This window comes from Anser anser (assembly GCF_964211835.1).
Source record: "Anser anser genome assembly, chromosome: 1".
NCBI classification, from domain to species: domain Eukaryota; kingdom Metazoa; phylum Chordata; class Aves; order Anseriformes; family Anatidae; genus Anser; species Anser anser.
In genome coordinates this window covers 165,820,609-165,844,078 of record NC_139720.1, presented here as the reverse complement: position 1 = coordinate 165,844,078, position 23,470 = coordinate 165,820,609, and the positions used below count along the sequence as shown (strand labels likewise).

The window sequence follows — 23,470 nt, the reverse complement described above, 5'->3', positions numbered from 1 at the left end:
TGCAGTTAAAAACCAAGGTTGCAAATATTATATTTCATCTAATTAAAAAAAAACAGTTACAATGGAACAGTCTGTTGTATAACAACTATAAAAATACCGTGCCATGTTTTTGATTACAAATATGACAATGCAAATATTATTCCAGTCAAGATTTACTTTTTACATGCAAATTTTACTTCTGCCTTAGAATTAAGTTGTAAAAAAAACAAGAATTATTGTCACAGTCTAAGTGATACGCATTTATTCTCCCAAACTACTAAATTATAATCTCTATAAAGTACAGTATAGTATGAATCAATGTTATTCTATTTAGCAAACCTTGTGGGCAAAGCCTCAGTACTACACCTGCTGTAAAAAGAGAGGGTGGAGCAGGAGGCGGCTGGTGATGAATACCCGTTGTAACAACAGTAGGAACTGAGCTAGTTGCTGAATTTGGGGGAGCATCCATGCCAGCAGGCTGCAATGGAGGAAGAGGAGGGGGTGGTCCTGTCAAAAACAAAGAACAACAATGCATTCATATATTATCCACTAAACAAACATTTGCCCTCTGGCAAATGACTCAAAACTTAGATTACAGAGACAAATGTTTGAGACAAAAATGTTTAACATTTTTCCAAATAATGTGCATCAATAAGCCAAAATTTCACCACTAACCCAGTACTTATCTTCACCTTTTAAAAGGTGCTGTAACAAAAATATTCTATGATGACAGTAATGAACACAATCCATTTGTTTTTTAATACAAACACCCAGAGAAAAAACACATTACTCAAGTGGAAAACCAAAGGGTTCTTTCCTAAAATTGGGCTTTCTTATTTATTTAAGCAAAAGATAATGTGACACTTCCAAAGCTGAACAGTCAAACCCGGCCTTCGAATTAGTCACTGGTAAAAATACATTCCGCAAAATCACATATCTGGACTTCCCAGACACATCTGGAAATACTACCTGAAGCAGAACTGATCACCCCAGCAAGACAGGTACTATCAATGCTAAGTGAAATAAATAAATTCAGTTCTTACTTAAAGATACTGCTAACTGGAAATGAAAAGCTTAAGAAACTTTCAAGCAATATTAAACAACAATTACTCTTGAGTAATTTTACCAAGTGAGGCATTTAATTTAAAAAAAAAAAAAAAGGAATAGTCACATTAAACTAACACACCAGGCAATTTTTAAACCACATCAGGCATCTGATTAATAAATTGCTATTTTAAAAACGGGAGTGAGGACACAAGTCTTCATCAAGTCATTTTTAATGCTTGCATCTTTCCAATGAAAGAGTAAGCAAACTGGCAATTTTTCTTTGTTGTTTTACAAGTTTAGGTTTCAAAATTAATCACAAATGACATTTCCAGGTGTAAATTTGATGTGGTCATGAATTCTTATTAATTTTAGTATTATAAATGAAATGCCAAGTATCTGTCGCTTTAGGGTTTTCCCTTCTTCTCTAGCATCTAGCAGTAGTCATTTTCATGATGCTTCTCCTTGTAAATCCAAGGAGTTGGGTTTTGCCATACCATGCCATGATTTTCCTTAAACACAATTAAAATATTATTTCATATTCAAGATTCACATTTTATATGCAAATTTTACAATCGACACTGCAACAATTACCATTAAAAGAAGATTATTTAGTAAGCTATGCCACCCTAACTTTGAAAACATAGTACAATATATATTTTTTAAATATAGTTAGCTTTCTTAAGCTTTTTGTGCCGTATACAAGTAACACTGATTTCTTTCTATCCAGAAACATTTTTTAATCTTTTCTTAGCTACCTGTTACAGGTGGAAGGCTAGGTGGCAAGGGGCCTGGTGGTGGTACTGGAGGTCTAAGGTTAACAGGAGGAGGACTCAGAATTGGTGGAGGGGGAGGAAGTCCAGGAGGAGGTGGTCCTTCGACAACAGGGGGTTGTGCTGGAAAAGGCAGAATGCCAGGAAGATTCACATCTTCTACCACTACTGGATCGCTTCCATGATCAAAAGGGCACATGTCTCCTCTCATACAGAAACCCTTTTCTGCAACATCAAAAACATAAAGAATCATTGTTAGTACTCGAGGGCTGTATGTATTAACTCTTCTTCAGGAAAAGTTACAGAACACAGAAACTGAAAAGTTACAGAAAAATAAAAATTCCTCAGAAGGTCAACTAGAAAATGTTAAAGTGCTGATAGGAAGAACAGTATGCTGGAACTAGCTACCCACTAAAGAGAGAAATGAGCTTATATATTCAAAATACACAGTCATAAGAAAAGCAACTGCAAGAGACATCTAGAGAGATTTTAGTGATAGTCAGAAATGTATCAATTAAAAAAAAAGTAAAGATGTGAGAATAGCTATGTCATAGTATTCCAACACAGTACCAGTTGCTTCATAACCAGAAACTAGAAATAACTGCTATGTGAGATGAACTTTCAAAGATGCAAAGTTCCAGCATTCCACCTGGAGATTTTACTTCAAAAGTGTACTTACTTGCCCACACATCCTCTTCCTTTCTAAAAATTCTATAGAACTAGGAAACTATGACACAACATTCTACAGCTCAACTTGCAGTGGAAGAGAATTTCCAAACAACTATACTTTCGCAATTGTACTTGACAGTCCTGTTACTTATACCTGCAAAGCTATTCTTTATTAGTATAATTCTGCCAACACCTGAGACTTTAGTCTCCCATCCTCTTTTTAAAAAAAACATGTTATTATTCTACAGGGAGTCCTGAATATAAACTGTCCTAGATCTTAGGTTCATTGTAGTATACAGTAGAAGAAAGCCTCAGGAAAAAAAAAAAAAAAGAAAAAACTTTAGGGGGAAATTAAATTCTGTTGATTTAACAAGTTGACTGGCTAGACTTAGTTATATTATGGCAAACAGCAACAGCCTCTTCCACTGATTTCAGCATAAGACATGCAAAATGACAGCATATAAATAAGCACAAAATCCACTCAATTTTAAGAAATACCTATTCTGTAAAAATGGGCAAGTCTGAGAAGGTGCAGCTCTAGACCCTTCTGGTTAAGAAATAATCTCTCTTAAATAGGATGGAATAAAAGCAAAAATGGTGAAGTCAACAAGGTCATAATTATGGTCAAAACAATGAAATACGTCTTCTTCAAGCCAAGTAGTAAGACAAGAAAATTGGGTAGAAGTCCACTAGTATTTCTGTAAAACAAATATACTACTTAAATATATATAAACCTAATAGCTAAAAAAAACCTATACAGACACTAATAAAGATGTCTAAAACGCAAGTGGATCAAAAAATGAGATAAATCTGCATTCAGTAATTGTGTTACAGATAAAAAATACAGTATTAGGGAAGAACAGGGAAAGAAAGACTGACCTTAATCTTTCCAGATCGATGTCTATCACTTCTGCAGGAAGCAATTAAAAAAACACAGACTTACCATCATAATCTCTACAGCGTTTCTTTGGCAGCGGAGGTCTTCCATAGGAGTTGTGGTCCAGCTGCTCTTCATGGAACTCTGACCAGCTTTCAGTAGTGTTATTTCCATGATGAGCAGGAGCAATAACAGTAATAGTGCTGCTCAGTGTAGGGACAGGATAGTGGCCAGACGAAATATTTGTCACAGAAGAAACTGGAGTATAGTTGTTCTCTAATGGATCTGTTCTATCCATATCATATTTTGGCTTTCCCAAATCCCTTTCTGGAAAAAAAAAATTTAAAAATTAAAAAAAACGTGTAAGTACCTGTGTAAGTAACTACTGGAGTATTTTAGCAACAGCTAAACCCGTAATACAACAGAAAACCTTCAAGCGGAGTAGATCTGTATTATATACATATATTCTAAGAACTTCATATGTCAAGTTACCCTAAATAAAGGAAAACAACATCCAAGAAAAAAAATAACCATCAAATGAAAACACTAGCAACACTATCAAGATAATAGTTATGTAACTTTAACATTTCAAGACACTGTTATTGTTGTATTTTCATGCTGTTAATCTTCATTTCGTCTGCATCCAACTGCATAGATTTGATCAAACATAAAGCTTTGCCATCACTGGAGAAATAACACTCGACAAGTGAGGAATGCTCCTAGCCATATACAGCAGCAGCATGATTTTTTATTCTGAATACATACAAACTGTTCTCTTAATTTGCTAACATCACCACCAATTAAACAGTAAGCATCCACATTAAGACAGAAGAGTTCTGTCATGAGATAAATTGGTAGACTCAAACAACATCACATTAACGATACATTAATAAGTATGTCTTAAAAATGGCAGACAAGTATGGGTAAAACAGGCTTTTCCCTATGTCCTTAGTATCTTACAGTAGAAACTTTTTCTATCTGTAAAATACTACCATTGTAGTAGCTGTAAAATATTCCTTAAATTAAGATTTAATCACTTTGCAGTCTTTTAGTTAAACTGCTGCATGCTATTGAATTTAATCACTCCTAAGTGGTTTGGAAAAATATCTGCTTGCTTTTCAGGACCTTTGCATTCCCACTTGTAAGGCCAAGTTAGCAAGGCCCATTCTTCACAAACAGAAATAATAAAAAGGAGATCTAAACTAGATTATTTTTACCTCTGTATTCAAGTCAGGATAACAAGATTATAAAATGACTATCAGTGCTCTTTTTCAATTTATCAGTAACAACTGCAGAGGGAAAAGCATTCTTTTTAGGTGAAACAAAACAGCTTTGTTTTTGAAGAAGCTTAATCTGAAAAGCAAAACTACTGTATTGAAGCCCTAAGTCCTGCAGCAGTGTGTGCTAATGCACATACTTACTACAGTAATTTCAGCTCCTTCCCAAAGGAGGGGCCAACACAAAAAGAACAGAGCTCTACTGTTCTGTTTGACAAACAATTTACTGCCAAACAGGTAATTTCTGCCAATCCTACCTTTGTAGATGGGTATTAATTTCTGTATATTCCCAAACGAGATTCCGAGTTTCTTAAAACTTAATGAAATGCAATTAACTCAGATTTTTCTGCCTCTCTTACAACTTTGTTTAGAAGCAGCCAACACAGTCAAAGGTATTAGAGAAGAATGGTGGGAAAGAGGGGAAAACAAGAACTGAAAAAATAATCACATAAGCCTCATTTCCACAGAAAACCAAACTAAAATTGAACAAAGAAACTATAACAGTAATGGAAATTTTGGTACACCTTGAAGAGAGTATTAAGTCTAACGTCTACATTTTGTAAGCAACATTCACCGTATTTTAGAGACCAACTGTTGGTACCTCTGCTTCGTGTTCTGCTCCTGCTTCTGCTCCGGTCTCGATCCCTGTCCCGCAATCTCTCTTTACTCCAACTTCTGCTTCGACTCCTGCTGTAGCTCCGACTTCTCCCTCTTCTTCTGTTGTATCGATCCCTATAGGAGTCTCTTCTGGGAGGATTTCGGTCATAATCTCTCTTCCGAGAACGTTCATCTTTCTTCCTTTCATCGCGGCTTCTAAACATGCAATTTTGCTGGTTGTTACTTACAAGAATTAAAAATCTCAAAAAATGGCAATGGTAAATAAGTTAAAAGATACAAAATGAATTTAACTATGGTCCTTCGTTTCTTCTCAACACACTATGAAAATACTTTTATTTAGTTTATGAATTTTATCATCCAGAAATCTTTTAAATTGTAAAGTATTGTTTCTGCCCCAGAACGCACCTTCTGCCAGTTGGAAATAACAAAAAGGTAAGGGTTATTGATTGAACAAACGTCTTCTAAATTCAAATTACCTCTATTCTATCTCAGTAGTGAACAATAAGTGTTGTAATATAAATTAACATTAAAAAATAAACATAAAAGTCAAATGTAATAGTTATACACAACTTAGAGACAGTTTACACACTTATAACATATACTCACATTTTAACTACATTTGTGTAAAAGCAACAAAGGTCTTACTTTTAGACTTAATAGGTGACTATAAGGAAAAGAAATATTTAATTGAGTAGCACTATAAACATACAAAAATCCAAATCTATCTAATTATTGATACAATACAAGAGATCAAGCAAATTTTATTACCTGGTATCTCTGTAGCGAGAACTTGACTGAGGAGGGCTGTGATTTAGCCTTCTAGAAAACTTTTTCTCTCGTTCTTCCTCTTTAACTATCTGAATTTTAAATATATATATCAAAACATGAGTACACTGTACTGAAGACTTCTGCACATCCAAATAAACAAAAATCTCAAATGCTAAACAAAATCAGCAGTAAAAACTGAACCAAAACAAGATTTTTACTTCTAATGCAATGAGGGAATCTTTGAAACACATTAAACATCTAATTTCTGAGAACATTCAGGGAAGTGGTTGGGAGAAAATAAAGTAGCGAAAGAAACCCTTACTATGCTGCACTGAAAATGCATCAGCTTTTGATACAATTGGACGTATCCATATTGAGGTGAAGCAACAGATCTGGAGGGATATGAATGTTCAACGACTGGCACAACAAGGTCTTTTCCTCTTCGACAGGTTAGCAGGCTCAGATCATGCTTAAATACTCATACAAACACATCTAAGCTGCTGTTGCGAAGGGCCAAACATACACTTTTCCAGCTTGTAGAACCAACTAGAATCACCAGTACCAGGGTAAGGATTGAGCAGCTCAAAGAATGACAACTGCCATTAGGAAGGGAAAATTTGAAGGGCAACATAATTAGAGCAGCCTCCAGAGCAAAGAACTAAGGCAGGTTGTATCATACTTCCCACGATACTCAAGAACTTTATTTGCATTTGCCTAGTATAACCATTGTGGTTTACCTATCAAATTATGTTACAAAAAATTGTGCAGCAGTACTCAACATACAAGGGAAAAACTTTCTGACATTTTAAAGCTGTCATTCAAGATTTGGGACTACTATTAATAAATAAATATGATGAAATTGAACGACGTAAGTAAACTGCGGGAATGAGGGAATAAGACATACATCTAAAATAAACTCAGTGCTTACCTCTTCTTTTTTTGTCTCTTTTTCCTGGTGCTGAAAAAACTCTACTTTCAGGCTTCCTGACGATGGTTGCTCTGGTGGAGGTAGATAGCTTTTTGTATTCACAGCATCAAACAATTTTTCCACAAATATCTGAGTTTCTAAAAGTAAAGGAAGTATAAAAATAAGTATCCAACATTCAAAACTTCAGTTAATATTTGTTTTTAGAAAAAAAAAACACCAGAAAGTTAAAACAATGAATAGTACTTTAGTATTTTTTTAATACTCTTATGTTTTGTATTTCAGAAGGAGCTTTACAGAGTCAAGAAATGTCAGTAATAACAGTGTTTCATAAAGGCTTTAAATCCCTGAGTTTTTAATGTCTTTTAATCAACTATCTGGAATAATACTTTCGGAATACATACAAAACTTCACTGCTTTTAATTCAGGTAACAATTCTAACCAATTTTCTTTCAGGAATACCAGTAGACAGAAAACATACTTAATAAAGCTTACATATTGTGCTATACACCTGTTTAAAATATATATATCTATTTATGCAAATTGAATTACATAATTCCAAGTAATAAAGCTTATAAAGAGATAAACACAGGATTGTACATTAAAAAATTGTTTGAATTTAACAGGGCAAACTTTCACTCAGGCTTAACAGCTAAATACCATACCTTTCTGAAGAAATACATCCAACTGATCAACACACAATGCCTTCAGTTCCTTCTCACTTTTATCCTTCTTTACCAAAGCCAGAACATATTTAGCTAGGGCAGATGGATCTGCATCGCATCTGCAAATAGAGAACAAATAAAACACAGAATCCATTAAATTACAGAAGTGAATGTCTATAACTGGTATGACCGATACCATATACAGGACCCAAACCTTTCCTAGCAAAGTAATTGAAAAACACCCACGGGTATTTTCTAAGACTCAGTCCAGATATGAAAAATCACAAAGTATCACATTTTTCTCCAGAGAGATGATTCTCAACAAGTGAAATTTCCAAAGAGTATTCCACAGAGTACTTTAGAACAAACTAGCAAGAACAATTTAGAGTGAAACAGCTTCAACTGCTTAACAGTCTTAAAAACACAAAAACTACAACAAATACTTCCACAATTTCTCAATGATGAAATCAGTGAAACATCTGTAACACTGAGTGACTGACAGAAAAAGAAGTCAGTCTATAGAATTATAAATGAATGAAGTGATACAGCAGAAGTGAGTGATACTATAAAAAATAGAAAAAAAACAGGGAAAATTTAACACTTGCATGCTGGTGATGTGATACAGACAGCTAGCTTGTTTGGGTGATCAGCAAAATTAATAATGGTGTTTTAAAAAACTAGAAGAGGAAATAAAATTGCACTGATGTGTCCTAACTGTACATTCTCCCTATCAAAAATAACTGCAAAACAAGTAAAATTAAAGTATGGTCAGGGAGTTGCTCTGAATATGAGTATCATACGAATACTGACTGCTACAGTGAATTATGTCCACAATGACTGAACAGAACAGCAACTCCAAGTCTCTTCCATGTTAAAACAAATGAAATTTCAACACTGAAGCTTAATGAAAAGTCTGAATGTTGATAATTTAACTGACACATATATTAGATGCTACAAACAAATCCTTCACAACTTCATGCTACTTAATTCATTTTCCCAAAGAAGCTATCTCTTGCACTTCACCCAACATCCTCCGCACAAATATATCCGCTAAGCAAAGGAAGCAGATCTGTCAGCACATATCCAACCTTAGGAGATCCTCTGGATACCCTGGGCCCAGCATGGAGTACTCTGAAGTTAAAGGTCAAAGCCTCAAACATAACTTAGCATCCTCCAGAAAGCAGGCAGTAACAGAATTTCATGCTGTAAAAGCAACCTGAGCTGCTAGGGGACATAGCACAATTTTCTGTATTAGTCTGCATTACTCATAGACACAGGAGATGGGAGTTCACAATCCGCCTAAACTCCAGAAGAACAGCACACACTAAACCAACAAAATGCAGCTGCATACTGTTAATCAAAGAAAAAGCTGCACACTGACTCAAAAACTCTTCCAGAATCTTTGCCTTCCAACTATCACATCTGGTTTGCCCCTGCTCAGATTTTATAATTCTTTACCCAGCAAAAAAAAGCTGTCCAGGCACAAAGTCATCTTGAAAACAGGCACAGAGCCTTGTAGGCTGAGAATGACAGAACTGCATGCCTCCCGCTGATCCGCTGCTAGCGCCGAGCGCATCGTTTCACCTGCAGGCCTATGTCAAGCAGATCCATCAGGCATGTAGGCCGCAGCGAGGGGTGTCATCCCACACAGCCCCCACAAGGCCTAAATTCTAGCACTTCTCCACTTACGAATGGTTGAATTTGCAAAATTAATATTCAACTGTTCCTTAATCCGACTTTAATGTCACCACAGAAGCTATGCATTCTTCTCCCAGTTTAAAGCTGAATCATGCCTCAGAAAATTACTGTGCCATTTTCATACTGCATATCAACAGTCACGAAAGGAAAACAATTTTGGGAGGAAGGGACAATTTTCACATGACAATCCATAAATTTCTTCTCCTCCTTTCTATACTTCACAAAAATCAGATAAAACACTACAATCTTTTTTTATTATTATTATTTTCAACTTCCCCAGATCTTTTTTTTACAGTGATACAAAGTCAGATATCAGTTAAAAATCTGCTACAACTCATTTAGATGACACACGAATGCACCCAAAACTATTTAGTGGAAAAAAAAAAAACAGTCTAGAAAGTAAAAACCCACCGATGTCTAATGTTAGCTACTGCAGTTTATTTTATTTAATTCTCCGGCTACTACAGTAGCAACTCTAAGATATTAAATATTAAATTTACTTTAATTTTTTTTTCCTCCCATAAGCAGAGCAGAAAATATAAAACCTTGTCTGGAAAGCCATCTAGATTCCAAAAAGTTTAAAACATGGCACACAGCAGTTTAAAAGTAACAATTAGTGCTTTTCTCCCCTATCCTCCAAGGCTATTATCTACCCAACAACGATCTCAGAATTTCATTCCATCCACTCAACTCCAAGAAAACATCTTCAATAAAAACGTACATAAATGTGCTTTTCATTTCCAAAAGACAGAATCACATTCTCCTGTGGCACTGTCTTTGCATTTATCATTCCGTATGTGATATTACCACACACCAAAGATGCAAAACAAATTTACTGAACTCTATTATCACTATACAATATGTAACTGCAGAAATTCCCCTATACACAGCAGAAAGAACTTACACGCTTTCACGTTAAAACTACTTATTTTGGCTACTCGACGAATTTTATTTTTTCAAGAAATACTAACACAGATGAATTATTTCAAATTGATGCCCATTAAGTGATAATGACTATAATGTATTGTGCAGTTGAGATGGCAAAAACGTTTTTGTCAACTAACAGAATGAGATTTTGTGATTTTTTTCCACTTTTAATATAAAACTGCAAATGATCTTTATGCTGAGAAGCTGACTTCTTTCTTGATGTATGGACTTGAAACAGAAGCCACTTCTTCTGACTGTTCAAAGCTTAAAAAAAAATAAAAATGATTGGTTTTCTCCACATTGTCGTGAAGACCATGCTTGTTTCTGTACTAGCATTTAGATATATTTAATGAGTTTATAGTATGATCTTTCACTGGTTTTCGGAGTCTTGTACAATGTTGCTTTCTTAAGATGATGGAAAAATCAAACTGCTAGCAACATAAGTGGCAGAAGAGAGCAACAAGAGGCCTCACTGCCTTACAAAAGATGTTTAAATTTACCGAACTGTGAATCCAGGAGGTCAGTCTGACATTTTCTGCTCTTTACAGCTATTCGAGTTCTGGACGTTACCTTTCATATTTTTATTTGGGGGAGGGTTGCTTCACGTCTATTTTTTCACTCCAAGAGAATTCTGACATATTGTGTATAAATTCTCCATCCTCCACTTACTTCAGTCAGAATCTACTGAGTTTGATGACAGGGGGCTTGCTGGTACCCAAGTTCTTACGTTCTCTAGTTCAACACTTAAAGACTATGAGCCTCTTTGCGTGTGAATAATAGGCAATATAGTTGCAGTACGTCTGCTGTGCACACATGGATGTTTCATGCATTTTGAGCTAGCTTTATCACATTTTGTAAGCCTGACTTGTATTTTATACTCTTATAGTTGACAATGTTTTATTAAGTTGTGTCACTTTGAAGAAAACAGGAAAGGCCCCCACACTGAGACAACAGCAAAATACAGCATAGCACAAGGATTCTTCACACTGTATATAGCATATTGTCTTCTTGCAGATTAAAAAGATCAATAGTGTGAGGAACGTAATTGACTATCTAGAAAAATTAGAAAAATGAGGCTACCACCTATGCATTTCAAATAGCTTAAGCACCATTTCAGAATTCAAAATAAATTTATATTCCAATTATAGCATTCACTGAATAATATGTATTTTCAATGGTTAGATACAGGTTTGAATCCTTAGCTTAACCTGAATATAATGCACAACACCACAGACCTAAACAGAAATTAAATATGTGCATTAAAAATATGTTGAGTTTAGATTTAAATTAATTCTTATGCTAAAATTTGGTTACTAAAAAAAAAACATCATAATGCATTTATATGCATAAAATAACATTTCTCAACTTCAAATCCTCTATCTACATTCCTTCAGGTTTTCGTAGGGCGGTGCTACATGCCTCGATAATCACATAAATTTCTGTATTTTTTTTTAATCAAGCAAGCAAAAAACAGTTGGTATAATCATCTGAACTGATTTTCACTGTAGAAGAACATCCCAATGCCTGCTAAAATTAAACACCACAGCACATTTTCTTTCGCCCACTTACTAGATATATGATCTTAACCAGAAATGCTAAATGTTTTTACTTCTAGTATTGCTTTCTTTACAGGGTTTGTACTATATTAGTCAAAAATGCTGTCTCTACTGCTCTGTGCTAGACAAGGGAAATTACTCTGGAAATCCTGCTTTAATAAACACTATTTAACATACAGGCAGAGATGGAAAAATACTCTTGCTAGAGCTCTACATGTTCTTCAGGGAATGATCTGGATACCTCTAATTGCTAACCACTGGAGAAAAGCTTCAAAAAGGAAAGTAATGGCCAATCAAATACTCTGCTTAACTGCAGGAGCAAGAGCTCGTAACTACAACAAAACTCAAGGAAGAATTCAAGATCCCTCTTTGAAAATCCATTGCTTCCAATCTCATCTGCTTTTACAGAGATTATTTCAATTCACCATTTCAAATAAAGAAAAAGCAGAAGAGGAATACTGAAGATGTAAAAGCATTTTTAAGCCATAAAAAGATGTAAGTAATGAATGTTTGAGGATGTACAAGTAACTTGGTTGAAGAGGACTCACTTCTCTGTACAGTCTTTTTCCTCTTCTAAATTATTTTTAATTTCAAAGTAAATGTTAATACTTTGCAATTCTTTAAGCACCGTTCAACCAGTCAGTTTCCAATATTCAGATTTACATATTTTAAAATATAAAATACTAAATATGTTCTGAGAACCCACTTTAATTTTCATAAACACATTCAATTACAAGCATCAAATCAAATTAATCTAAAAATTCAGTGGGTGTGAAATACATATGGAAGTTGTTTGCTAAGAAGTTTCACTGGTGTAGCTGTACACACAAAACCTCTTACCAACAGCAAAGCTTATACTGACTTGAAAAGACTTTGGCAAAATAGCTAAAAGCAATTCAACACGGCAGATAAGCTAAACCAGCAAAATACCTTTGTACATAAATATTGCATAAGAATCATTTTCTAAGACATTGCATGGAAACACAGTAAGTATCTTCCAAGTTTTAAGAGTGAACAAACACAAACTTTGACAATAGTATGCTAAGGATACATTTTATCAGGTTAGTGTCTATGAAGGTATTTAAGGATCAGCAAATACTGAAAGATACAACATTCTGTTCGAGTATTTTAAATATAGGAGCTTAAGTATTTTAAATATAAGAGGAAGACAGATCTGAAAGTCTCTGTTGGGCTCAGTACCCAAGTATCAATTGACAACTTCAGGTATGTCTCCCCAACAGGGCCCTGAACTCTCCATCGAGAGAGAGATCTCAAATACTGTCCATAAGGCCACTAGGACTCCTGTTACAGTTCTTTCATCAACTGAAGGGAAAACAAAACCAACAACAAAAAACACCACACAAGTGATAAATTCTTAAAAAAAAAGAGAAGAAAAAATTGCAAGGAACTGAAAAGTGGTAAGAAGAGTCAAGAATAATAAAATGATAGTTATGAGGTTGATGAGAGCATATATGAATATTTCACATATTTAAATATCTTATTAATGTTACCTGTCCTACTCCAATCTGATTTCCCCATAAAATGTTGTGGAATAATTGCCAGAGTTGATTTAGAAATTAAACTGATATTCACATTTTAAAGGAAAGGTACAGCAGTGAAGATGCTTCCGGAGTGGGGTGTAGCTGCACTACCTAAACATTCCCTAGGCCTCCATCCTTAGGTGTTGGCCACACTAGAAGAATTTGGTGTGCTGACTCTAAGAGGAACTGTATGGAGGGTGGAGCGAGTGGGGACACCGCAGCCAGGCTCTGAGATAAAATGGGAACTTGAAGGTACATCGGAACCAATAAGCTGCGTACTTACTGGGCCAACGGTCTGTGACGTTTTTGACAAAATGCTATCCTTTTGGTGAACTTCTCATTATAATATTGCAATACCAAAACACACCTCCATCCCAAAGGCTACTCGCCTCCAAGGTGTAACCACGCCTCACTGGGATTGTGTTTTAAATTTTTCTAGTCTATACCTTTAAAAGCAAAGTGAAAAAATTTCAGGCCTAAGGTATGTATAACTAGAGTCACTCAAGCTCCACCTAAAAGACAGAAAACTATATAAATTAGGTTAAGGGAGAGAGGGTGTTAGAGAAGATACCATCGTGTAAGGGAAGACACCTTCTGATTTCTGGGATCAGGCTGAGCCCCCCCCCCCTCATTGGGACACCTTTGGGTAAGATTCAAACACTTGGTTATGCCAAGTGCCCCCGGGAAGCTTAGAAATCTCTATAGAGTCGCTTTGCATCTTTTAACGCATTTGTAGCCAGGCAGTGTTACTCATACTCTTGGTATTTGCATGTGCTTTGCCGACAGTGAATTTATCACTGGCAATCCAAAGAACCTGTGTATGTACCTGTTGCTTTTAATAAGCTGCACTAGTCATTAATCTAGCCACGGTAGGTCTCATTGAACACGACCGAACTCTGTAAGTGTGGCCGTGGAATGCTGGCTAGACTGAGGGTGTGCTACGTTATTTGTGAATCAGTAATTGTGATAGTTCAGTGCCCTGAACAAGGCTGGACTTATAACGATGCATTGGACATCACTCCCAATTACTTTAACCTTTAACATAACAAATGTCTTCCAACCCGACAAAGCACAGAGAAAGTAGAGATGCATATTCTTGGTATCCTATGTATATACCAAGCTGAAGCCTTTTAAAATAGAAAGCAATTAGCTTGAGGAAAGGTCTGAAGTATCTAAAAATCAGACATTTTCCTCTCGGGGGGCACAATGGATGGACACAACACGTTTGCAGTGCTATAAAGTTCTTCATGTTGCAATTCACCATTTAAGTCAGTTCTCAATAAACCATGAAGCCAGTCTGAGATGCAACTTCAAAGGTGTAATAATTTCTGATTTTTTCTCTGGACATAATAGACATAAAATTTGGTGCAGACCTGGTACTACAGTGCTGCAGTAAACTCTTTAGAAATCATTTTAGTAAGAGGAAAAATCCTTTATTTTGTTAAAAAAATCTAACAGGCATGGCAAAACAAACTGGTTTACATTTTACAGTTAATGGACAACAGATTAATCATTGCATAGAAAGTGAATTTTTGGCAGCTTTTCACACCTTTCCTATGAAGGGAAGTTTAGTATTTCAGTGTCTACCCTCTGGTGACAATACTTGGTCCTCCCATGCAAACTCCTAAAGGGAAACATACCTAGGAAGTGTTGAACTATAGGGCACTTAACCATTTTGCTGTCTGGGGGGTAGGGGTGGGAAGGGAAAAAGAAATCCCAAACTGAAACTGTCCAATTGCAAACTGACGGTTTTCACAAAATGAATTGTTACTCAACTTGGAAGGAAAAAAAATGGTTGGTGGAGGGAGAGGAACAAGGACAGAACAGAAACTTCTATCAAGTCTCCTTGTAACCCAAATGCTGGTCAGTCATTTCCAATCTTTTTCATTGCTTTCCTTCAATCTAATGCCAAGAACCTCAATCTGAAGTTAACCAAGTTAACTTTGGAGATGGCTTGTGCACACCCAACTTTTTTTTAAGAGGTAAAAGAAACTATATGATTTTTTTGTTATTCTTTTTTAAATGAATGTACCTTTAAGTTAATGTACAAAAATGAATGTACAAAAAGATAGTGCAAGTCCTGAAACTAGTTTCTTAACAAATTTAAACTACCACAACAAATTGCAACCACAAAAGCATGCCTGAAATCCTCCAGGCAGTGAATGGTCTTTCTGTAAAGAAAAGTACATGTAGCTGCATGTTATTTGTCTCACGCTAATCCTCATAATTCACAACCTAAACTCCATGGTCTAGTTTTGTTGCCTGAAGATTAATATTTATACTTCTCTAGGATATTGTTCAGTCCTTGACATTAACCAAAGCGGGCATGGCTATGTTTGAGGGCTGAGAGACATGTTTTGTATTTACAGGGCTGAGTGTGTGTAGAAAAATTAGTATGCTGCTCACTGGACAAAGCAGCAAGTCTAACACAGGCAGCTGTACCATTTGGTTGTGTTGCTACCACTTAAGATACTATATTCCACAATCTGTGGAAAGCTGCAGTGCTCAAAAATTAAAATGAATGACAGACTCATTCAGCAAGGTCTGAATTTTATCTTAAGACAGTACTGTAGATGGGAAGGACAACTCTTGCAATGCTCACTTTTGGTAACTCTTTACAAGTATAGATATACTTAAGGAATGCTACAGCCTCCGATGCTCTTACACAAGTTACCGATGTCATTACAACACTTTGAAGTTACGATACCCTAATCTTACAAGTTCATACAGGTGCAACCTGCAACCAATAGCTTAAAAAGCCACCTCAGGATTCAAAACAGCTTCCAAGATGCGGAACAGCCACCAGCTTGCTGGTCATCCAACACGTGTTCAATGTGGAAAGCAAAAATCATTGCTGTATCTCCAGGGCCTGCAAGGCAGCCAAGGGGTTCTATTTTGCTGGTGATGAGTAAGAATAAGAAAGGTTCGATATAACAAGAATAGTTTTCCCATCTTTTATCTTTTAATTTCAACTACTCCCTCCTGTAATACCAATACTGTCATTCTATCACAGTACCTTTCCAAATAAGCATAACCCCATCAGCACCGGAGGTTAGGAAGGTTCAGCTCCAAATACGGCAGCTCTCCATGAGCCAGGGAAGCCAATGAGAGTTTAAATGGATGCATTAGAATAACTCCACCAGCAGTAAAAGTGCTACAACAGCACTGTGTATTTGTGACTTACAATAGTTATAAATAATTTAATGTAAAGTGTTAATAAACACTTTAAGGCGTTACTAGAGGAAGTTAAATGAAGATATACACTGCTTTTGAACTTCTTAGGAAGTTTCTTGGGAAATTAAAGTGAAACCTCCTGATAGGCTGATGAGTATTACCAGATGGATGGTAAGCAACATGTACGAGGAAAGGAACACCGAGGTTTTTCATTTTGACTTCTTTCAGTGTCTTGGGTTATCACTGTATTTATTCCCTATACCACTGTTCAACCTCCTTTACTCACCGCTTTTCTTAAGTTAGTGGGTGAAGAGAACTAACCAGTAGCCAATTAATAATTAAGCAAGATCCAAACACACAAAAAATACAAAGATGTAACAGAGAAGGGTTGAAAAACATGGCGAACAAGCAGAATAGCGAAGCCACAGCTGAATACCAGCTTGTTTCCCATAAAATATTCCAGTAACAAATAAACTATTCTTTAACAATTTGGATTTTATTCCCTCTGTTAAAGTAGTTACAATGCAATGATCATTTATAGAATTAAATGATGCAAAAAACCCTTCCAATTCAAATGAGGTATGCTTAAATACTGCATAAACATTGTTTTACATTTTTTTCCATCTTTCTTTCAAGTCTGACTTTGTAACTGAGCAGACCTCAAATGTAAATATAACAAAGACAAAAATAGATATGTGAACCTTAATCAACTTTTAAGTAAAACACAATGGGCCAGCAAAAGATTTTAATTAAACGTATTTTTAATTACTTTGTGTAAAATAAGAAAATTTTTCATTGTGAAGAATTAGGGCAAGGGGGAGAATGTTACCATGTCTTATAAGGCAAAACAGAGTGCAGCATTTGGACAGAAATTTTTTTCAGACTCTAATTAAAGAAAAAAATGAAAAAGACCTGCCTACTTAGAACTCTGCCAAGCCAGATCCTGTCGTCCAAGCAAGCATATATACACAGTTTACATAGGATCTGGAATGCACTTGCAGAAAAGGAATCCATCACAATAGATACGGTTCAGCGAAGACTTTGCTAGTACAGAAACTAGAGGTGACAGGCATGAGGTTATATTCCAAGTTTACAATTACTTTCAAACACTCTACAGGAGCCATACCATGGACAAGAAGAAGTTATGTAACAACAGAAACTTAAGCACACCACAACCTGCAAGAAACAAAGGCAACTGTTGACACAAGTACCTTCTTTACAGAGCTGGCCTTAGCGAAGCATACTAGATAGCTCTAGTCAACCACCGAGCAGCCACCGCACAGAAGTACTTCTGGTACTCTGTTTACACTGATACTACATTCACATACGTGTATCTATCCATAATAGCTGCGTGCACATTTTATGATTCTCTGGGAACCAAAGTCAGCTTTTGAAAGAGGTATTATTCCCCAAACAACAACAGCAGCCTCCGCTTTGGAGAACTGGAGAAAGTTACTGGAGAACCACCACCCCTCAAGTCGAGCACAACAGCACTTGCAGTTTCTGCCTTACTGCAACACAACCAAACTGTCAGGAGTGTTTGTATGGAAGGTCACCGAGGCTTTGATGGAGGCATTAGAGAAGTCCAGAAAGTCTAACAGAGAGATAGGAGGAGGAGGGAGAGGGGGAGAGAAAGAGAGAGAATCACGAACAAAAAATTCCCAAAACTAAACCCTCTGTCATCCCCCTCTTCCAAACTTTCTTGTTTATAAACAGTATTCACCAAAGGCCTCATATGAGAGTAAGCCAACAACTAAAAAAGGCCCAGCCTATACAAACATATACAACGCTGGTTTCATTATACTTAAAAGCTGACATTCCTGCTAATTCGTTGTAGAAGTTTAAAAAGTAAAACTTTCTGATGAAAGGAAACAACCATCATGGATATTGACATTTTCTAGTTCTGAAATACACATTTCAGAAACATACATGTTACAGCCTTTGGGACAAGTTTTATATCCTGATCAAAAACTGCTAGATACTTTGAAATGGGCAACTTGGAAAATAATAATTACCTAGCCTACATATCTACCACACAAATATAAACCTATACAAAGGTGTCTATAAAATTTATTTTCTTCTTAAGAACATTTCTCCCCTTGTAACCACCAAGGAAACAGCTCCATAAAGATCTAATACGGTGATATATTTCTTAGTGTAGTTAGGAAATCCAGCTGCCTATCTTGCAGCTAAAGGTTTCTGAAAGAGCCACAAGATGAAAACATTTGTCATTTTTGTTTCATTAAAAGGAAAAAAAATATTTTCAAACTATGGTAACACCACCAGGTGCCCAGCACTTAGGGCCTCATTGTACTAGCACAGAACTAACACTTCCAAAGAAGTAACTGCACGCTAAAATTTTCATATGGCCAGAAGCTATGGCTGTAGGTATACATTTCAGATACCTGAGATCAGAAGAATCTCCAAGAGTGTTTGACTGGTAGGAAAAGACAATACTTCTCCGCTAAATCCAGGGTTTAATGGGATAATGCAGTTATATAGGACACTGCACAAAACTGAGTGACAGTTGAGTTTATCAGTTCCTGCCAGCTTTTTTCCTCCCAGAATTAAAAATTTAGAGAACTCAACATCCTCCAGGTCAGCAATTCCCTACCCCACAACACGTTTTCCAGCATGAAAACCACGCTTGAACTGCTCACACATTACATTTAAGAGAAAAACATTGGTGCCTGAAAAACTGATCTCAAAACCTGAAAAACCCGATTTCACTCTTTAACTGCTGTTACTAGCAGACAGCAGATCAATATTTAGACAGAGGAACATCAAACAACCTACCTGGGCTTGTTACCAGGATAAGAAATTACAACTATACATCACTAATGAACAGAGCCTGGGGAGAAGATGGAGGAACTAATCTGACCTCTAACTAAATAATATCTGACAAAGTTTTGCTAGTTTTTAGATTATGAATAGGAAATGCATAAACAAGTACAAACTTCAGCTCCTGATGTGTAATATGCAAGTGCAGAAAAGCAGACTAAATGCATTTGGATATAGATCTGCAAAATTAAAATAACCTGACACATTTACTCAAGAAAGGGATTTTGAAGTCAACTGAAGCCCTACTGCAAATGTAAACAGTGGAATTCCAGTTTCAGATTTCACAGAATTTGACAATGCTCATGAATTGTTTGTGACTAACAGATCAATCCCCAGCACCTTCTTGAGAAGTAAGCGATTAAGATTCAACATTTCAAACTATCAGCACATATTTTGGAAACTACGAGGTTTTCCGAAGTTAAATATTACCTGTTACAAACCTCTCAAAGAGCATGCTCTTAATATTGATATCAAAGTGCTGATTACCATTAACAGAATATTCCTACAAGAAAGTCTTCAGATACTAATCGGGAACATTCTGCATTTGAAGATTAATCATGGTAATAGATCAGCTGGATCTATTACCACAGAACAGAGTATGCTTTCTTGTTTTAGTAACACCTTACAGCTAGGCTAAAGGAAGATTAGTTCACCTTCTTTACAAGAAAAATTAAAAAAAATCTATCTTACCACAGTCTTAAGGGTCAAGTGTTTTGTGTAAATGCATGCAGAGAAATTTATTGCAGGCCTAATTCAAAGTCCACTGGAATTAATCTCAAGAGTCATCAATTTCAGTTTTGTTTGGATTAGGTCTCATGGAAAAATGAACCACCTTCCTGCAAAAAGCCCAAGTGAAGCTCTCCTAAAAGTGCCCCAGAATTTTAGTTCCTGAGCCTTATTCAAGTTATTTCAACATGAGCCACACAAATTGTATGTGTACATACATATACTTAACTCATGTTTATGGAAGCCATAAACCAAATTTCCCCATCCCCCCTCCATTACTGTCAGAGTAAAGCCAACAGGGGCCATGCACCTCAGAAGAAAAGTTAATACCAGAATTAACTTGTAAGCTCTAGTTCTACTGACTCAAATCAAGCTCTAGAAACTTAATATAGCTCTGTTAGAATTGTGTTTTGTAATGGTAAGTCAAGAGTATGTTTTGATCTGAAATGTCTACAGACACTATACTTCCAGAAGATGAAACCTTTTAAACTGAGTTAAGGTATTGATGCTATTAAAACATCATCCAGAGAAGGAAGATGTGTACTACACGGATTATTTGCAGCAGAGCCCTAATTACTCACGTGGATGTTATGTTCAGAGGCCCAGCAGGTACTCACAAATAGGCAAATTATTCTCTGGGGCTCCTACTCCCAAGAGCTCTTCAGAACTGATGCAACAGGGAGGGAAACACCAGAGTGTCAAATATTCAAAACGACTATGAACGATGGGTGAAAAGTGTTGGGGGGCAGACCCCAGAAACGCAAAATATCTATACTAGAAGACATGAGCCCTCTCAGAGAAGGTCACCGCACAGGGTGGCAGGCCGTGGCCATTACCCCGGCCTCTCCGGGGGGAGCTGCGCGGGCTGCACACGCGTTACCTCCCGCTTACTCCAGGCTACAAAGGGAGCGAGCACGGGCGCTGCCGATGAACGTGGTCGCTAGGGGGAGAAGCTGCATCCTTAGGAAAAAGACGGTCCTACCTACCTCCCAGCCGAGGACGGTGCCGGGAGAAGCGGGGGCACGGCACAGCCCCAGGCCCCCACGGAGGGGGAAAAGGGGCGGCGGGGAAGGGGGGCAGCAGGAGGTCACCTCCTGGGGTGCTCTCCCCTCCCCTGAGGATCCCCGTTTTTTTTCCAAAGGAGGATTTTATTTTGGGGGGGGGGGGGGGGTAGGATGGGGGCGAGAGAGAGGGTAAGGGTCGCGGCTACTCACATGGGCTCCAAGGTTTTGCTGAGCCAGGATTTCAGCGCCTCGAAGTTTTCTATGATCATTTTAACCACCATCCAGAGCGGCCCGGGCCCCCCGTCTCCCCGGCAGCAGCAGCACCACCACCACCACGGACAAACAACGAGGGCGGCGGGTCCCGTGCCGTCCCACCGGCCGGGACCCCGGCTGCCGCCGCGCCTCCCCCCGCGCCCCCCGAGGCCGAACCCGGTCCCGAGGCCGCCTCTCCCGGTTCGGCAGGGGCCCGAGGCCCAGCGCCACGAAGGGGGCGGAACCAGCCGAGCGGCGGCGCTTGCTCCCCGCTGCTTCGCCGGCAACCGCGGCCCGGCGGCCCCGCGGATCCCTTCCCCTTTTTCTTCCCCTTCCTCCTCCTCCTCCTCTTCTTCCTCGGAGGCGGCCGGCGGGCACGACGAGCCCCGAAACGCGCCGCGCCCCCCACCCCCCCGCGCCCCTCAGCCGCAGAGCGAGGCGGAACGATGGAACGAGCAGGTAAGATGGCGGCGCGGCGCTGTCGCGAGGAGAACGGGTCTCGCGAGGGCTGGGCGGCGCGCGGGGACGGGCGGGAGGCGGGGCGAGGCCGCCGCGCAGGGCCCGTCCGTCAGAGCGGCCGCCGGGCCTGGCGCCTCGTGTCGCCGCCCGGGGGGGGAAGCGGCTGGGGACCGATGGCGCTGTCAGGGCGACCTGGGGAAGAAGGAAGGGAGGAGTTCGGTTCTCGCTCCCCCGTGGCAGAAAATTTCATAAGTGTTTACAGCTGGAAAATTAAAAAAAAAAAAAAAGTAAAAATGTCTTTAAAAAAATAAAGTTCTCAGCATTTTTCTGACCAGATCTTCATATCCCATGTTTTTATATTGGTTAGAGTAGAAATTTCTTTTTTAAAAAAAAAAAAAGTTGTCAGCATTTTCCTCACCATCACATTCCGTGTTTTTATTACTGTTCAAAACCTCGAGAGAGGGAGAGAGGTATTTTACACCCACCGGTGTACATCTCCTGGATAAAAACACCAGCGTGGTCATAGAATCATTAGGGTTGGAAAAGTCCTCCAAGATCATCTGGTCCAACCACCCCCCTACCACCAATGTCACTCACTATACCATGTCACTAAGTATCGCATCCAGCCTTTCCTTAAACACCCCCAGGGACGGTGACACCACCACCTCCCGATCACAGTGTAAACCCTGCCATAGCATGTGGCACTGCTCTTGGGAGCACAATCCCAGCAAACACACATATTGACCTCAAAATGGAGGTTATCCATAGGGTTCAGGCCTAGCAAGGCACGTTAAACCTCTGCTCCATCTCCCCAGCCTCAGGCTCATGGGTTGGGCCCAGAAGGGGACAGTCAGCAACACTATGGGGTCATCCTGTGAGACATCTGAAATAGCAATACAGGCTACGTATGCTTTTTTTCTGTACCACACATTGACTGAGTAGTAAATGATAATGCCTGATACGACATTTCCTTCCTAGATTCATTAGACTTCTGAAAGGTTGGCATCTCCCCTAAGGTCCTAAGAGGGGTATTTCATATAGTTGATAAACAAAGGCAGATATCCGAGGAAATCATTCACTCTACCTGTCTGAGGACAGAAAGGATGACTCTTGAGCTGCCTTCCTGTTTGTCTCAGGTTTAGAGAGACTTTGGGTAACCAGACTAGATTAGACAGCAACCCTGGTCGTGACCAATCTGTCAATTCATCAGTGTCATAATGTTCTATCTCTGTCACGTGAAGTCAGGATAATAGCAAAAGTAGTCCTGGAGAGCACCGGTGATGGCAAGATGTGTTTGGACAGATGAAGAATGCCTGTTTTCCTGGTTTGGGAACTCCTTCAAGATTTGCTGCTATCTTCACCCTGTCGATGGCAACCCACCACAGACTGTTGGTACTTATTTCCCCTTGAAAAACCTCAACTTTACCTCTCTGCATCTCTAACAGAATACAGTTTGTAGACTATTATGATCCTTATTCACGATTTTTCATGCTGCTGAGAAGAACTTCACCTCTGCAGCGAAAGTGTTAAGAAGTCTGGTATCTGGTATCCATGATAGCTAAATAAGAGTTGGAGGAGAATATGGCAGCTGCGTATAATTATTTGTACTTCGACTGTCATCTTCAAAATTTGTTTCAAAACTAGGAAGTCTAGCAAGCCAACCAAATAAACTGCTAGCTCAGTGGATACTTCTGTGA

General features: G+C 38.2%; 1 protein-coding gene across 4 annotated transcripts in view; it reads right to left on the bottom strand.

Moving 5' to 3' along the window:
- RBM26 (RNA binding motif protein 26) overlaps positions 1–21,786 on the bottom strand; it is a 53,510-nt gene extending 31,724 nt beyond the window's left edge. For 2 of the 4 annotated variants that reach the window (XM_083827256.1, XM_083827258.1), the window contains exons 1-8: positions 21,273–21,786; positions 7,596–7,714; positions 6,934–7,070; positions 6,006–6,094; positions 5,221–5,432; positions 3,409–3,669; positions 1,782–2,021; positions 346–486 (exon numbers count right to left, since the gene is read on the bottom strand). In XM_083827256.1, coding sequence (XP_083683382.1) covers positions 346–486; positions 1,782–2,021; positions 3,409–3,669; positions 5,221–5,432; positions 6,006–6,094; positions 6,934–7,070; positions 7,596–7,714; positions 21,273–21,343 — 1,270 coding nt within the window. In that variant the 5' untranslated portion in view covers positions 21,344–21,786. Of the gene's footprint in view, positions 1–318; positions 487–1,781; positions 2,022–3,408; positions 3,670–5,220; positions 5,433–6,005; positions 6,095–6,933; positions 7,071–7,595; positions 7,715–21,272 lie in introns of all 4 variants that reach the window. The other 2 variants (XM_083827255.1, XM_083827257.1) reach the window with 2 other exon arrangements.
- Between the last annotated feature and the right edge of the window lie 1,684 nt (positions 21,787–23,470).